Source organism: Calonectris borealis, chromosome 17, assembly GCF_964195595.1.
Source record: "Calonectris borealis chromosome 17, bCalBor7.hap1.2, whole genome shotgun sequence".
Classification (NCBI taxonomy): Eukaryota; Metazoa; Chordata; class Aves; order Procellariiformes; family Procellariidae; genus Calonectris; species Calonectris borealis.
The window spans coordinates 15,659,205-15,677,141 of NC_134328.1; the positions used below are offsets into that span (position 1 = coordinate 15,659,205).

A 17,937-nucleotide genomic window follows, 5' to 3' on the forward strand; every position below is an offset into this window, starting at 1 on the left:
ATTTTAGTTGATTTTACAGAAGAACATTCCTGGAATCTACTGCATTTCAGTAGTACTAATACTTTGAACTGCCTGGTCTTTTTTCAAAAATACATTTTATAAAAATGAGTCAGCCACACTCCAGTATTCAGAATTCAAAGCAATCTTTGTGCCTCGTCCTCTGCAGAGTTGCTCCCATCACCGATCTCGGTGTGAAACCAGTTGCCTATCACTGAGTAAAGCAGGGCCTTTTCTTTGGGGCTCCTTTTCCATTCCCACAATAAATGTGCTGCAAATGCTTGCAAGAATCACAAAAGGCAAAAAAGAAAGCGTTGAACTCGGTGAGGAATACGAGCAGAGTTTCAAGCCTGACAGCATGAGGTGCAACACTTTTACACATTAAAAAATCTCATAGAAATTTGATGAGCAATAAAGATCTGGGCGGGTTTTGCTCCCGAGTACTCGCTACTCAGAAAAAAACCCAACACCTGATGTAACTTCGTTGTTTTAACACAGATGACATGAGACAACATAAACAATCAATCGAGTTTTTCCTTCTGCCATGCAATTCTCTCATTGGAAATAACACCTGGAATCACATGCAAGTACAATGCCTGCAGAGGAGGATGCTGTTGGGGTCTGCAGGAGCTGGTAGGAAAGAGTTCAAAAGAAATATAGACATATATAGAGATATATGTTGTCAGCTAATCCAAGATCATGTTCTCATTCAACCAGAAAGTCATGCAGAGTGACGCAGAGTGTCTCGAAGAAGTGGTATTTAGATGTCACTCAAGCAGATGGTAAATGAGCCTCAGTTCGGTGGAAAGAGTGTTGGTGACGTGAACATGAGGAAAGCAGTAACCCAGCCACACACGACAACATGAACCCAAGCTTGCATCGTGATAACTAAGAGCGGCGCGAGCACAGGGCAGGCGCCCTGCTCGTTCCAGGGGGAAGGGAAGGGAAAGAAAACTGGGCCTTTGCAACCAGAGACGAAGATTAGGGGAAGCCATAACAGCGTAATAGGGCGTGCTTTAGTTTCTAGATCTTCAGTTAGCACCTATTAAAAACATATTTGATAACAAAAAAATTATAAAGTTTCCAGGCTGACTTTGGGGAAGGTTTACAAAACTTTCAGCTTTTGACGTGAATTTAACAAAGGATAGAAACTGAGTTGACTTTTTCTCTGCTGCCAGTCAGAAAACGAGAGTCCATGCTGGATGAACCTGTAAGGACCGACCCATGGTCCCACAGCTGAAAGAAAGATGCTCACTGCTTTAGTGGCCTTTGCATTCAGGTTCATCTAGGTCCAACAGCCCAGGACTCAGCAGCAAAACGCATGAGAACTAACCTTCAAATGAGCTGCCATCAGCCTCCTTAGGGTGCTGGGGGTTTGAGCTCCCGTTTGGAACCCTCTGGTTTGAGGTTCATGCCAAAGCACTTTTAAAAATTGTGGACTCATTACATCAGCAGGAATTTTGGATCAATAAAAAGTATCACCTGTAACTTCCTGTTATTAATTTTAAACTACGCTTGAGCAATTGTTTCATTTTCTCCTTTCATTTTGTAGGCAGCAAACGTTAGCCAGACTGAGTTGGACTAACAGGGACTCAGATCCATCTCTGCACACCAACTCAATCAGTAACAATGTTCATTCTTCTGAAAAACTAGGGCCAGGAGAAAGAGGCTATCTCCTGTTAGGAAATGAGGCTGTTTATTAATCCAGAGTTTGCGTTGAGCTCATGGCATATGAGAACAGCTTGTTAAAACCAGGCAGGAGTGCCAGGAGTGAACGATAGCCTTTGTGACTACCACTGGGCTCCAGTCTGGTCACAGGTGTGAATAAGAGGCAGAAACCAATTACTGGAGACATAACGAAAGGAAAATACATCCGTGTGGGCAACACTTGCCATGACTAGAGCAGAAACCAAGAGAGGACCAGGCTCAAGCCTGGTTTGCCTCCAGCAATTTCAGAAAAGCCATTGCAAAGGTGAATTCAGCCCAGAGACAGGACTTTCTAGAAGCAGAACAACCTGGGCATAAGGAAAACAAAAGGTCAGCCAATGATCAATGTCACGGTGAGTAATCCCTCTTCTCTTCCTTGTCCACAGCCACGGTGCTAGACTTGGGTTGAAGGGAGTCACTGAAATCATAACGGGAAGGACCAGAGTTGCACCATCCCTGCAGCCACCACGTAAACCTGGCTGAGCACGGGGCCTCGGGTGAGCCAGACATGTCTTCAACCTTGGCCTTTGGTATTCTGCAGCATTGCTGTTATACCGTCACCCCTCTCCTCCTAACACACAGCCTTTTTTTCCCAAACTGATGTTGAGCGCTGTCAAACACCACATATCCTGCATCACACATATCCTGCATCTTCTAGCAACCCTTTGCTAATCGCCAGCTCAGCTGTTCTGCATTTCAGGAGCAAAGCAAAACAGCTAGATTGCATCTTCGAGCTGGCTGATTATTCCTGAACAAGGCTTTGAGAAACACGCTACACCCAGACCTGCAGGCCAGTCAAGGGCTCTGCAAACATCTCTCCTTCATTGGTCTGCGTGCCATTTCTTCCCACTGTCAGGTCTCTGTGGTGCCTTCATCTCTCTGAGTAGAAGCCAGGAAAGTCTCCTACAAAGCAGAATATGATAGACCTGATAATCTGGCTTGGTATAGTTACATTACTGTCTAAAAATGCATGCATTATTGCATTTATTGACTAGAGGTCATTGGTTTAGTACATTAAGAAACCACGGCTTCTAAGGAGTTTTCTATTAATTTACCTACATTGAGTTTTCCATGATTTCCTCATCGTTTGCTATTATTTCATTATACGCATCTTAGACGAAGGCTTTTAGCACTCAGCCTTAGATGCATCAAAGTGCTGGCATCTGCCCCTGAGAGTTTGTGCAGTGGGGGATTGCAGGCAGGCAGCCCAAGGGCCCAGGAAAAGAAGACATTTGGATTATTTTTATGTCCCTTCACAGTTAACTTACAGTTTTACTAAAGCACAGTGTGTATAACACTACATTCAGGATGGATGCAGGTAACAAAGATGCCCTTGTAGCTACTCCAAAGTTCAAGACTCCTCTTTGACTGGAAGAACCACAGTCTGTAATCCTCCTTCTCAGGGTCTCCAACAGATTAAGAAGATCTTGAGGTAATAATTTGTTTAATCCTCCCTTTCCCTTGTAGAACTCAAGATGGGAGAGATGAAATGAGGACCACAGTGGGAAGGAATTCAGTAGAAAACAGAAAAAAATTACACTGGCTTTACCAATTAGAAATTCATGCCTAGGAAGACATGCAAGGAAGACGCTAAGATCAGAGTGGCTGATTTTCCAGAAAACAGAATTGGACTTGGACAGGTGAGAGGACAGCACTACAAATGTCACTGCTTGTTTTAATCTCTGCCAAAACCAACCTCAACTTTAAGCAATTGAAAGGAGCCTTTCTCTGGGGAGGAGTCCCTGCCTGCTCTACGCCTCCAAAACAACCTCACCCAGCAAATGGAAGCACTACAAAAGAAATTGTATTTTTTTCAGCTAGACCATTGACCAAATCTTTGCCATTTGGAAATGTATTGAAATGCTGTCTGTGCAACTGATGATCACCCAATATTTAAACCAGTTCTTTTAAGGGTAAACTTCAAGGAAGGCCACGGTACTGTCAAATCACGTAGCAGCAGGCTAACTCAAAGATTCAGGCTATTTATCCAGGTACAGGGGACTTCCTACCATGGAGAACTGCTTATTACGAAATCTAGATCGTGCCCCCTTCCTCTCTGTTACCCATTCAGAGATGGGATTTACCACACTACTTCCGAGCTTCTGGCACACACAAGTCTCAGGCATGAGTCTTAGCCTCTAGTCTGACAGATAATAAAAATAGCCAGCAGGGAAAAAAATAGCAAGAAAAGAAAAGATACAAGTTGGAACAATTAATGGAGAAAATCAGAGATACATATACTTTTAAAACTGTAGTTTTACACTTTTGAAACTGTAGTTTGTTGGCTTTCTGAGGGAGACAGAGACTGGTGATTTTGAGAATTAAAACGGACTCCAAAAAAGAGCATGCAAAAATCCGATTTCACAAACATGCGGCATCCCTCGGTGCCCTGCCACTCCTGGGCTGTCCACCTGCCTGGCTGGGGGACGAGCTGATGGGGTTCACCTGCCAGCATTCACAGCATGCAAACTCCGGGCATTGGTAATTCAAGAAGGTGCAGGTTTGCTGCTGAGAAGCAGTGTCTGGGGCGGGGGAAGAGACTTCCAGTGCAGGCGTGGAAGTAGACGTATTTATGCGTAAGTAAAATAAGATATACGTGTCTGTGTACCCTTATGGCCATTAGATGGGTGCACTAAGGGATGCTCATTGGGAATTCGCCGCCTAGCAATTGTCAGCTTGATGAAAAAGATGAAAACTCTGCTCGTACGAAACCCTCTGCTCTAGCTATCTGTTCCCCACGGGATCTAGAAACAGAACCATTCACAATGCCAATGTCAACGCTGAGGGGAACCCGTATCCCCTACGTCTGGTGGGACAGGCTGAGATTAGTCCTTCTCTAGCTGCGTAGTAGAGGTGCTAGATAGGCAAGCCATGGCTTCCAAAGGCCACAAGACTAGGAAAGGTCAATTTGTAGTGTTCAGAGAGCCAAAGGAACGGTGATTGAGCAGAGGTAGGAAGCTGGTATTTCTCATGCTACTAACTTGATATTGCTGCACAGTGCAATTCAATTTGCAAGGATTCCCTGGACCTTGAGGAGGGATGGAGCAATAGGGAGGAAGGGGTCTTTTTAAAAAAAAAATTTATTTTTTTTTTATTTTTTAATTTTCCATCATTTATTAAACTTCAGTTCCTGGCCTTCTTCACTGCTCAGCAGGCACTGGCTTGCTAGCCCAGACCAAATTCCCCATCCTCGTCTCTTTGAATCATATATTCCGCATGATTAGCAGACAAGGAAGCCTCTAATTTCTAAGCGGGCAATGGGGAGGCTCTTTCACCTTTTTTTACTCATCTAGTACCTCTATTAAGCAGAGAAGTGATCAGAACGGGTGGTAGCAGGGTAGAGGGAGAATGAGCCGTGCAGCTTTTGATTAGTTCCGTGCGACGCATTTCCCGTGGTACCTAGAGTTTCCTGAGCAGCATCCGCATAGTGACTCTCTGCACGGTTTGCTTTTACTGGAAATGAGGGGAGAGTAAAAATTAGACCTGGAAGCAAATGCCAGACAGGAAACTTTTGATTACTGACTCTAGGTTTAAAAGACAGGTGTTTTGAGGGCCGGGTTCATGACAGGATTTTTCTGTTTGAGCGTTAAATGGGGAAAAAAAAAAAAAATCAAGGGGGTTTCTGAAATTTGTCTCACTGTGGTCAATAAATGTCATTATTAGAAACGACACATTCTGCATTGAATTGGTGGCGTCAGTTCATCTACAACTGACTGAGTCCTGCAGGACTATTTTTTCACCTGCATTGAAAACAAAAAGTACTCTCTTCTTCCTCTAAACAGATAAAAAAGACATTTTTTTAAAATTGTCTAAGCCATGGAGAGCCAAAACTTTAACTTCTTTTGTTCAACAACATCCAAAAGGTTCAAATTTCTTCTTTTTTTTTTTCCAGAAAAAACCCTCACTAAGAGAGCCAGTTAATCTGGGAATTATCTGCACTTCTCATATAGGAAATAGCGCTGTATTAAGCCTGGCATTTTTAAAAAAAAAAAAACGGGTGTGGTGCAGTCCCTTATGGGAAGGGATTTGAACATCTGTGTTCATGCATCTGTTTTTCGTAACGCTTTTTAGACGGGCCCTACCACTTCTGGGGAGTCACCACCACAGCTCCCGTGAGCCCATCCCAAATCGCTGCTCAGGCACTGCCCTGCCAGGAGATCACCACCCCGACCAGGGTTCTCCACGCCATGGAGCAGCCCTCTACCTGCGGAAGGGTAATGACGTGGCCCCCGTCCCACCTGGCCACCAGCGGGCATCACTTGCTGAGTTCATGGACAGACTGAAAAGGCTGAAGGGCATAAAAACCCAACCTCGTTTTACGCTTGAACTCGGCAATCGGAGGAGCTCACGGGCACGCACAGAAGGAATTTGCAGGAATTCTTTCTGCTTCGCGGCATCCCGTGCAAGCTCAGCCGACACCACCCTCTGCATCCTGGGGACTCCTTAACACCCGCAATGGGACCCCGCATCCCCAGGGAGCCCCGGGGACCGGTGGTGGTACCGGGGCTGTTCTGGAGCTGGGGTCTGAGCATCGCGGCGTGGGAGTGGGATTTCAGCATGCAGAGCCTCAGGGAGACACGTGGGTTACTCTCCTCTTAGTCTCCTCTGCAGTCCCTACGGAAAGATGCAGTCCCTTCTGTGCAAATAATCCGCTCCCCTAAAGGCAACTGATTATTTCCAGATTACTGTCCGTCCCAGCATGAGTCTCTGACACCAGTTTAATCGGTTAGAAGGTCAAACGCCAACCCAAGCTAACAGGGCCCATCGGGCTCCTGTGATTGACACCGGTTTCCACGGGCAGTAGCGGTTAGGGACACCTCGGACGCCCTAGGCTGGATGAGCAGGGGCCCACTGAGTCAACCAAAGGCATCCTCCGGTGCGTACAAAAGCCTTAATCACACCCCTGAACAGAGATATTAACGTCGTGTGTATCTCAGACAGACATATACATACATTGATATATAGATAGATATAAGCACAGAAACACATACACATTACAAGGTGGCCCAGTCCAGCACTCACCCAATATAACGGCCAAGGTCTTGCCAAGTTCATTAGGGTCAAGGACAAGCCACAGCTGAGGACAACCTTCCAAAGAAGTTCCTCTCATTACCTACAGGACTGAACTCATGCTGGACAAAGTAATCTGAGTTTTAGCATCCCAGTTCCCTGGAATCCTTCTGTTTCTTTTTTCTCTGATATTGATGCATTATTATGACCACTTGGTTCATTAAGTTTTTCACTCAATCGAATTTTGGAAAATACAAGAGGAAGAAATGTGGTCATGGATGCCTTCAGATGTTTATCAAACCATCTGTTAAAGAGCATCTGAAGCACACATTTCATATAGGAGCCTCCGTAGTCCTGGCTAACCATATGTTTGTCTTTTTGACATTACAATCAGAAGACAAAATAAACAGAGACGAGATGCCACAGCGAATTTCCAGCCTGATTAACGTACGAGTAATCAAACCCCGTTACCACTCTGATTTGCTGGCTTTCTGCAGCAGGAGGGGTGAGAGAAGCCCCACCGCAGAGCAGCCCTCCCTCCCTGGCGTTATGAGGCAGAGAGGACTCATCTTGGACCCTGGGCGAGAGCAGCGTGGTCTCGGAGGTGTGATCGGCGCGAGCTGCTCCTGCAGCAGCAGCCAGCCCGGGGAAGGGCAGGTGGCCAAGGCAGAAGGTAGGGTGGACACAGCACCCAAAGCGATGGGCAACAGAGGAGGCTCTGTAAGCAGTTTTTAAATAGGGAGGAAAATAAAAAGGGGGAAGAAGTACGTAGCATGTAGAAAAAGGCCAGCATCTTTTCTGCTCGTCACAGCCTGGGCTCCATGCCACGGGGAGGTGAGCTCCCGTTCCCCCGCCCAGCACACAGCTTCCCGGCACTCGGTCATGGATGGACGCAGACAAGCTCGCGGTGAAAAACAAAACAGAAGCGATAGAGAAAGGACGTAACCTGTCTCTCAGATCGGCTGTCCCATTTTAAGCCAAGACCAAATCAAAAGCCACCCGAGTAATTCCAGGTGACCCCGAACCTCCACCACGCTAACCCCACCACCTCCCTGTGTCCTCCCACCCCGGGCAGCAGCTCTCCGAGTGCCATCGCGGCAGAAATCAGCACGGCTACGGCAGCACCGCAGTCAGAGGGCAGCATCGCCGCTGCAGCGTGGGCAAGACCCCGACAGCCGCCCCGCGCGCTGGCGGGCGCTGGGGACGCCTGACCTCGCAAGGCCATCTTTGTCTTGCAGAGCGCGTTCCCACGAGCCGTGCCAGCACCCCTTCTCTAACTTAAAATATATTGAGATGCGAAATAGTGAAAAAGCTGCTTCTGTTCTGTTTGCTGTAAGGACTCTGTGGTGTATCAGTTATGGAAGGAGGGACGTAGGAAATCAGGCACTCCCTACACATAACTACAACGGGAGGAAGATCCAGCCATCTCCAGATGACAGACTGTATGTTTCCTTACATCCATGGAAAGGGAAAGTGGCAAATCCTGTACCAGCTGAAGCAGTAACAGTGTGGTGCTGGGGTCTGCTATGAGAGACGATTCATCCCGAGGAGTTTCCTAAGCGAAACAGTCATCCGCGACAGACCAGGGCTGGAGGATTAACTGTCGGGTGGGTGAGAAACAGGACGACTTTTCTTTCCTAAGGGCAGGATGACACACGGAGCAGCACTGGGAGGCTGTTGGAAATTAAAGTGGGTGGGAGATTTGGGATGTGAATGTAAAAGATCCAGAAACTTTTATTCGGGAAAATAGGTGACTTGGGGCCCCCTGAACATGGGGACTACTGTGCAAAATTCCTTCCTGAGGTCTGAGTCATTATCAGATGGAAAAGGGCAGTGGGAGCAGGTAGAATGGATATTGCCCTAACAAAACACAGAAGGAAAGAGCTTTGGTTCTGCTATGGCAGCTGAACTAAACAATACGGAAAGTACTCTAATGCCATATATACGGTAGCTGCAGACTCTCAGCTTAAGCACTCCTGGGTTCAGGTTTAGCATCTTACAACAGAGGGCAACAAAACCCATCAGTGTCACAAGAGACAGATACACTACAGGAGCAGGAAAGCAGCATTTGGAAATAACCCTGATGAAGGAGCTAATTATAGTAAAAAATACTCTGAAAAAGGGCAGAGAAACGCTATTTTTACTCCTTTGTATGACATAAGATTAAGAAAGCAATGTAGAAAATGAAGAGGGAAAAACTGCAACCTCTACAAAGAAATATTATATCCAACCTAGTGTTTTAACTGGTGAAAATGAACCCTGCAAGACAGGACTGAGAATCAAAAATAAGAAATAAGACCAGTGCCTCAGAAATAAGACCAGTGCCTGCGGTTGCAGGGATGCTGGCTGGCATGACCCTACGAGGGACCATCGGTCCTCAGACTTCCTCGGCTATGGAGCCGATCGGATTGAACAGAGATTTTGTCTCATTGCACAATCAAATGCCTGTGAGAAAGTGGATTTACCCTTTGATGCATCCAAAGCATGTCCCGGGCTGAGCCAGGGCAGCAGAGCAGCCGGGCCCCTGGGGTGAATGCTGGCCCTCCTGATGCCACAGGCGGGTAGCCAAGATTTCAGCCCTGGTCTGCTCCCAGAGAGCACTTCCCACATAACGCTCCCTGCTTTAATAAAGCTGGATGGAGGCTGCCTTCGCTCTAGCTACACAGGCTGTGGCCTAAGTAGGAAAAAAAAAAAAAAATCTGGATAGTTGAAACATGATCTTGGAGATTTGGTTTAATTGGCAGGAAAGTAGATGGAGCACTACGGAGGTTCTGCTTGCAAAGAAAAGCTCAAATGAAAGACAGAAAAAAGGGGGCGGGGGGCAGGGAAGGAAGGAAGGATGAAATTTTCCTCCCTTTAGTCAGCACTGTATCTACCCAGACATCTTTGGTTGGATTTTATGCCAGGGAAAAATTAATTTCTGGCCTCTTATAAGCTAAAAGGCACAGCAGAAAGTTACATCTGCAAATGTAACTTTCTAGTTATATTTCTGAAAAACACACTCAGTGTTTACAGTATTTAGGCTGTAAGCTATGTTTTGAGCTATGAGATGGAAGATCTGAAAGCCAAGCAGGTGGTCACCACAGATCATCAGTTTTGCATCTTGCCTCCAAAGAAAAAAAATGAGATTCAGTCCCAGAATTACTTCGTAAAAGAACTGGGAAAATATAGGAAAAAAAATCCCAGAATTAAATACTTCTAAGGGGATGAAAAGTATCCTAAAAGTATCCCAAATACCAGCCCTGTTGCTTTCCCTGGGACACGTGAACAGAGAAAAGCTCTCCCGTAGGTGAGATTTACGGCTGGCCTTGGAAGGTGCTCGCCACGTCTCAGAGGGCGCCCAGCTGCGCACGCTCTGCACGGTGGACTCGAGGCGTGGAGGGAAGACAGAGCAGGGACCGTGCTTCATCCAGAGGTGGTGAGGCCAAAGGGAACGGGGTGGAGAAAGGGTGTCTCTGCCATGCAACGTCGTGCCGTGTCAGAGAGCCCTCCTGTGTCCCACGGAGCAGCAGGTCCACGCAGCCCCCTGCAGTACCCTGCAGCGAGAGGAGCTCAGGAGAAGTTGCTAACTCGGTGATGGCTTCGTGTTCCCATGTCACCTCCGCCTGGCATGGCGCTGGGTGATGGAGACATAGGCAAAGCATCGCCTACCCATCGGCACTCACTGAGCCTGCGTCACACTGTTTCAGCTACGACTCCAGCAACAAAAGGAAAAAAAAGCAGCATAAACCAAAGCCCTGCTGTCACTGCCAGCTCTGTCCGTGCTGCCCACCGCTCTCTCTAGCCCCCACAGCCTCGCTATCCTCGCAGCTACAGCCCGAGGCAGACTGGAAGGAAGATATGATTTAAGGTCCAGCATACACGTAGATACATTGGACTGCCACAGCACAGAAAAAGCACGTTAATACCTAGAATGCTTCCCTCGATGGCGCCACGACATGGTACACACACGCACACACGTACATAGAAATCTACAGGTAATGCATGGGAATGGCGTGTTGGCAGTGATACAGACCTTGGCGATGGTTCGGGCTGCTGCTCTTTCCTTTAAACAGAAGCAATAGTACATTAGCATGGCAGGTGGCAAAAGATGTTGCTGCTTCACTGTTAAAACATAACGAAAGGACAATACCAAACAATACAACTAAGTGGAAGTTGTGGACAGAAGAAAGGGAAAGGAGCACTTAATTCCTGGAGTTTCTGGCCCGGACAGAAGATCACTGGAGACTCACACAACCTCAGAGAAGACACATACAACGCACAGGGTTGAAGAGTTTTTCCCAACCCATCCTTGTGCCTACGCATGACTGAGACACCTGACGGTCGTGTGATTTGTGAGAGCACAGGAGGACTTCTGTGGGCTCAGGGAGCGGCCCCCTTCCTTTGGAAATGCACCGCCCCGAGTTGTTTCTGCACGTAGGGAAGGATTTGAACGGCTCCCATGACCCTGCTGCGTTTGCTTTTCCTTCCTGGCCATCGGGACAGAGCTTATGTCAGATCTCTCCATGCACGGCTTCACGCCGCAGTGCTAACGCGTGGTGCTGGGAGGGGGACATGGGTGGGCAGGAGCACGGACCCCAGCCCTGACATCCTGACATCCCAGGTGGGGTTTCTGCCTCCAAAGCCTTTGGCCGCTACTTTGGCAAAGGCTACACGGAGGGAGTGGGACACCACAATTTTTATATGCTGTTTCCTACTGAGATCCCAAACCACTTGATTGCCCTGAAAAATCACTGACATTGAGGACAAAGTGACTGAACGCCTGTAACAGGGTAGGCATCACACTGCTAGCCAAGCTAAGGCCACGCTGAAAAAAATCTCACCTTCACTGACCAGGCATCTCGGCGGCATTTCCCTCCGGCAATGAGGAAAACCTGCTCTGCCTTCAGCTGCTCTGATTCATAGGTTCTTCACACTGGGAAATTGCATTTAATCTGGGACCCCAAAGCAGCCGTGCCCCTGCAGCCCCACAAGAGAGGGAGCAGACTGTGTTTCTCAGCAGATAAGGGTCTGCCTCCCCTAACACCACAGTCTAAGGGACAAACCAGACTGCGAGAAGACCTGGGCAGGAGGAGCTCGATTGCCTCTGAGCGTGATGCTGTCCCAGCCCTGGCCCTGCTCCTCTCAGCAGCGACCGCTGCGACACTGAGGTCTGCACAGACCCCGAGCCCTCTGCCTTAGGCTGAAGGCAGCAGCCTGGAGAGACTGAAAAAATGCCCTTCCACCCTCTGCTCCTCGCTCAGACAAGTTTAGAAGCCCAGCCTCAGTCGCTAGCTCAAATACGTTTTAAAGTTTGCAGTCTGACCCATGGGTCCGCAGATCTCTACTCTCTGCAGAGACACAGGGGCAGGTCCTCTCCCACCCCGTCCCAGCTGGCCCCAATGCCCACCGGCATGGCCAGCACCTCTCCATCCCTCCTGGGGTCTGCACACTCCCCGTTCACCAAAAGGGGCAACCTCGCCTGCTTAAAAAACCAAGAATTACCCCTCCCAAGCATACGTTTAAGCTGCAGGACTCCTGGCCTTCTGGGGCAATCGTGTATACCTTGCCACAGCAAATTTAGCAAAAATTTTTCACCACTACAACCTTGCCTGCTCTTGGGGGAGGCTGGAGGGAACAGGGAATTAATTAACACATTGTGGGCCTGAGTCTCCTCTGAGGGTGGTGAAGAGCAGAAAGGTCAGAAGAAAACTGGGAACACTACCTTGATCAGACCCTTTGAAAATATGACTGCATTTTCAGCCAAGCACTGTAATATTACTCCAGAGCCAAGTTAGGCTGAAGAAATTCGTGTACAGCATGGGAGAGGGATGGGGAGAAGGTCACTGAACGACCCATGGGGGACCAGCTGCCAAAACCTCTCACATCTTCAAGGCTGTCCATATGCAAAAGGCAGGAAGGAAAAAAACAAAAGAAAAAAAAGAAAAAAAAAAAAAAAGGTTGCAAAGTGTGTGCTTTCCAAGCCCTCTTAACTCTGTTGCTAACCTGAATGTCAGTCCCGATTTGCTCTTCAGGTTCCTCAGGAGCTCCAGCTGGTTCAGAGGAGGGATGAGTCTAGAGGGAGAAAATAAAGACCATTAATATTCAGGCAGAGCTGATTTCAGAGCCTCCTGTCTCGGAAACTTCCCCCACTGCCCCATCCTTTCAACTAGAACCAGCTTTGTGCCACCAACTGCAACCGGGGGACAGCTCGGGAAGGATGGAAAGGGGTTTGGGTGCTACTTCCAACAGTGTCCTAAGGCAGAGCGGTGGGGGAAGAGAGAGAGTGACAGCAAGAGAGAGAGAGAAACTTGTCTGCACCACCGGATTTCGAACCTCCCAAAAAAACAAGCGGCTGCCAAGGTTTCTGAGCAGCATGGCTGTGTTTTGGCAGGAGAGCTGTTTCACCACCTCTAGTCTAGCGGTTGGCATTGCTATGTTCGGAGGTCAGCGCTGTCTATTAGGTGGAGAGAAGCTCCAGTTTAGGAGGCAAACGGGAAAACTCAACCCTGCTGCTCTTGGGAATGTGGGGAAGCACGGGAAGGAGCAGCTTACGGGGCAGAGGAAATAGGGACACGAGGCTAGGAGCATCCCAGGAGAAACAGCAGTGAGCTCCAGGGTCAAGTTTAACCAATTCCCTACTGTCTCTGTCAGGTTTTGCCCCAAAATGAGGCAAAACCATGTATCATTGCCTCCTAGGAACCAGGGGTTTCCTTCCTTTCTCAGGAGGAAAAAGAACCTGACAATGGGAATCCTGGTTAATAGTTAAAAAAAAAAACCCAAACACACACCCTGTTGCCTATCCCGCTTTTGTGCTAAAAGTCATTGAATGAGTTCCCACATCCACTTCTGGTTTCTTCCCTCAGACTCGGGGAGACTGGGGCTTGCTCCATAAATATTTAAAGTTGATATTCATGTCAGGTTTTCAACCAAGAAAGATGTGAGCTGGAGGTGTCGGGGGGAGGATGGAGAACGCTGCATGTGCTTGGGAAGAGCAGCATCTACTTAAGAGCGCCCTTGGGGACTCTGCATTTGGGGTCAAGGCCAACAGGGCTCATCCCATGGCTTGCTGCAAACTCCTTTCTGGGCCACCAGCGTGCCCTTGTCAAACTGTCAAAGTGCCACATGCCATGGCTGTGCCCAGAGGGTGCGAAGTCAGCACAGCAGCCGCCTCCGGCCGCGCTTGTGACAAGCGAGGGGGAGGATGCACCATTGCAGGGATGAAGGGGAGGATGGGGGCTGCTGGCGGGCTGCAGTGTCCGTGCGGCTGGGGCCACAGCCCAAAGAGTCACGACCCCCAGGCAGCGTATACTTATGGCTTCGCTGAAAAATTAACCACGTAGGTTTTAACGAAAGAAGGACCTACTCAAACTGTCCCCAAACCGCAACTTAGGTCTTGAAGGAAAGGGGTGCAAGTGCTTGCACTCGCTAACAGACTGGTCTCAGCTGAGGTGCAGTAAGAAATGGGCTGTTGCTTACTGTAAAATAAAGGCAGGGATACTATGCCCACATTTTTTTCAGCCATTATGAGACCAATAGTTTCACAGTTTTCCTTTAACTGAAAAAAAAACCAAGCGGAAAAGCCTCTCCTCTGCATGCACAAAACTCATCCTCAAAACCACATTGTTCAGCAGAGCAGATTTGGTGTTCACAAGACTGAGGCAATCAGAAAATTTTCCAATCCTAAGTATGGAGAAAAGAATAAAAATAGGCCTGAAAATTTTGGCTCAGCTCCCCAGTCCGGCTCTGTTCGCTTCCATCCAGAGAAGAGCACATCCCGTTCCGATGAATTAATGATCCTCTTCACTCAGGACGTCGGGAAGAAGCTGACCTTGGTGCAGTGGAGCAGTGCACGAGTGCTGGGCTGTCACCTCCATTCAAACCCACCGTAGGGTTTGCAGATTTGTTCCGAGATGGGAGAAGGTGGTGCTTAAAATGGAGCACAAAGTGCACTTAGCAGTTGATGAAGGGTGCACAACTGTTCTTTGGTGAGTTGGTTTCTCAGGGAGGTCCATAGCCAGCAGAACATTGGACAACAGCCCCGCTTCCTCCAGCTGGGATCACACATCCAGGGCGGCTCCCACCAACGCAAGTCTCGGAGCCGAGACTCATCAGCTCACCAGATTGAAGGATTCAGGATCCCAAAAGGAGTCCTTCCTTTGCATTAGCCCATAACACAAGGTTTACACCGTGCTGAAGGTGGCGATCTCTTGGGCCACCACAGACACTTCCATGCAAAGGTAAAGACACACAAGCAAAGACAGAAGTTCACCATTTCTGTGGTAGGGTGATGGGCCTGGTACATGCGTGCTGGAAAAAACAATGTTTTACTGAAACTATAATTGTTAAAAATGGGTGTAAACTCAGGAATGTACTCGACTCAAAATTTAATCGGAATTGAATGCTCAGCCTAACCTGGCGTTACAAGAGCAGCCTGGGGAATAGCTACTGCATTGCACTATTTCACCAGAACCTCAAAGAAAAGGCAGGGCTCTGCAGAGCACTTTTAACTGAGCTTTGCTGTAAAATGCTGGATGGAGGGCACCCTGCAATGGTGTGTGTGCCCAGGGGACAGGTGACGCAGGTGCCACCGTGTCCTCCAGAGACATGGAGAAAGGACCTCCGGCTGGGGCATCTCATGTTTTCTCTCTCTCCTCCTGGTCCGTGTGTCACTTGTTAGCAAGGGAAGCATGTTTCGGTTAAAGGGGAGCTGGGTGAGAAGATCTGCACACCACAGGAACACACAGAGCTCATGCTACCCACCACAGCAACGCTTCCGAGGCGCCGGCTGCTGCAGTGGACCCAGCGGTACCTACAGCTGCTTCCCATCACCCCTCCCAGTTCAGCACAGAGAAACGCCACGCTAACTCCAGGTGCCGGCTCCCCCCATCCAAAGGGAAGGCAAATTTGCTATTCCTGGTAGCACAGATAACGTTCAAGCGTCTGGGGACAGTAGGGATATCATGCCTCCAGCCAGGACATCATCAAAAACCCACAACACGAGGAGGGCAGCAGCACACAACAGTGGGTGGGAGCATACACAGAAACGCGCGCACACCACGACACGCACGCAGAGACGATGAGGAATTTTTTGTACAGCCCCAGTATGAACAATTAGGAAGAGGGTGACAAGGAGATGGGTGCTGGAATGGGATGGGGACTTAAATGAATCTCCATGCTGTGTTGGAGTTCCTGTGAGGAGCCAATTTTTACCCTAAGCATGACTTTATGTCTCCAGCCTAAGCTATTTTTCATAATTGAGAACATTTATGAAACTTATAAAATATTTTATTATAAGAAATGGGATGGAAGTGGCCCATGCTTATTTCACGCCCAGCAGTAGAAAAAAGTCTGAGTCTCAAAACAGGCTGTTGTTCAGCACAACAGGAAAATGCATTCATAATATTATACTTGCAATTCATTGATGCAATTTGCTGTAAATTAACCACACAAAGTGGTAAGTGTGATTTACTAAGGCTGTAAAACTTGCATCTGTGAAAACTGGAACCAGGTTTGGAAATAGGCACTAAATCACATCAGCTATAACAGCATTAATGCATCTAGTGAGGATTTAAACTACTCTAAGAACAGAGCTTGGCCCACAGTCTTGAAATGCAAGCCATTTACTCCCCATCTTAAAATATTGACTTGACTACATCTTCAGATACCCACCTCATATAAAATATGCCTGTGATCTGAGAATCTACTCTTTTCTGCAGAACCTGAGATAATATAATTTATCATAAATCTTACACAGCCATATACAGGTCTTTGCATTTGGATTGATCCCAAAAGGTTAAATCCCAGATTGAATAACTGAGGCTAGCAAATGCCTAGCTCTAGGTCAGTCTTGGAAGAAAAAACTGAAATGGAAAAGTCCTGTTGAGATGGGACATCCCCTTCCCAAAAATCAGACTGGATTACTAGAAGAAATGAATAATCATTTCAGATTAGCATTCCAGATCTCTCTCTCCTCCAGACCTTGTCCTCAAAAGCAGGCACAGCTGCTACTGTGATTTTATTCTGTGCCACCACTGATGCGTCCCACGGGGCCACCACACCGGCAAACTCAGCAAACCTAGCGTTACCTGGTGGGCACAGCTCCTACAGCATGAAGTGAGATAAATGACACAACGAAGGATGGGAAAAGAGGGCTGGAGAAAGGGGAACACGCAGGAGTGATGGCAGAGGGAAAATGGAAGTATGAACAAGCAAGTTTTCTTGTTAAGAGTTGTATGGAATTGGAGGAGGTTGGTAAGACCATCAAGAAATCATCAAGAAATCATCCTTAAAAAAGCAAGCTTATCAAGCACTCTCCCATTGTCCTTCCTTAAATCATCATTTTGGCAGACAGTTTGCTAACACCTGTGTGTACCAATAGCCAAAATGGACATGGAGGTGCATGGAGTTAGTCTGTAGGCAGCAGGATGGGGAGTCTGGTTTGGGCTTTCACTCATTCCTTTGAAAAAACTGATCTTCAGAGGTTTCTTTTTTTTTTTTTTTTTTTTAATTAAAGGCTTTGCATGTTACAGTCCCAAACGAAGAACAAGGAGTGACATGACACACAGTTTCAGAGTCACATGCACTTCATACCTGGAGGCACCGTACGTTTGCGTTTGCGTGCTTTTCAAGTGTTTTCACCAAAGAAAACCAAAGGGATAAGAGAAAGAAAAACAGAGGGGGGGAAGGTGGGGTGGAGGAAAGGGGAAAAGAAACAGGATAAAGAAAATTAGCATATGAACGCAGTGTACCCCCGGGAGCAGCTGCACTGGGACCAGGCTTACAGGTGAGCACGGGAGCGTGGGCTGAGCTCGCTCCCGCTGCAGCCGGCTCAGGAACCACTGCGCACCCGCGTCACCCTCGGGGACAGGCGGCTGGCACCTTGCTCCGAAAGCAAATGGGCACCACAGAGTGGGCAAAATGTGGGAGCCTCCGAGAGACCTTTCCTGAGACGTCCACAGCCCTCGGTCCCATCAGCCAGGGACTCCTTGGGCTGGGCTGCTGACTTGGGCATGATGTGCCGGTGGCGTTTTTTTAGTGAAGACCAATACATGGATGTAGTTGAGATCAAGACCCTGTTCTCACGAGTGACAATAAAGAGTAGATTTTTTTTTCAGTGCATCAGTGGCTGATGCACTACAGGTTACGATGTCTGGACACAGCAAGCTATGCGTGCATTACAAGCCCAAACCGTGCCTGCACATACGGGAGCCTTGTGCATATTTCAGATTTGGCTCTACCACG

General features: G+C 48.0%; 2 protein-coding genes across 9 annotated transcripts in view; both read right to left on the reverse strand.

Moving 5' to 3' along the window:
• The window catches only part of PCMTD2 (protein-L-isoaspartate (D-aspartate) O-methyltransferase domain containing 2), a 201,532-nt gene that overhangs the window by 30,239 nt on the left and 153,356 nt on the right, over positions 1-17,937 (reverse strand). The window lies entirely within an intron of this gene.
• The window catches only part of KCNQ2 (potassium voltage-gated channel subfamily Q member 2), a 67,226-nt gene that overhangs the window by 13,976 nt on the left and 35,313 nt on the right, over positions 1-17,937 (reverse strand). For 4 of the 8 annotated variants that reach the window (XM_075166732.1, XM_075166729.1, XM_075166728.1 and 1 more), the window contains exons 9-11: positions 17,287-17,316; positions 12,700-12,768; positions 10,730-10,759 (exon numbers count right to left, since the gene is read on the reverse strand). In XM_075166732.1, coding sequence (XP_075022833.1) covers positions 10,730-10,759; positions 12,700-12,768; positions 17,287-17,316 — 129 coding nt within the window. Of the gene's footprint in view, positions 1-5,103; positions 5,158-10,729; positions 10,760-12,699; positions 12,769-17,286; positions 17,317-17,937 lie in introns of all 8 variants that reach the window. The other 4 variants (XM_075166727.1, XM_075166725.1, XM_075166731.1 and 1 more) reach the window with 2 other exon arrangements.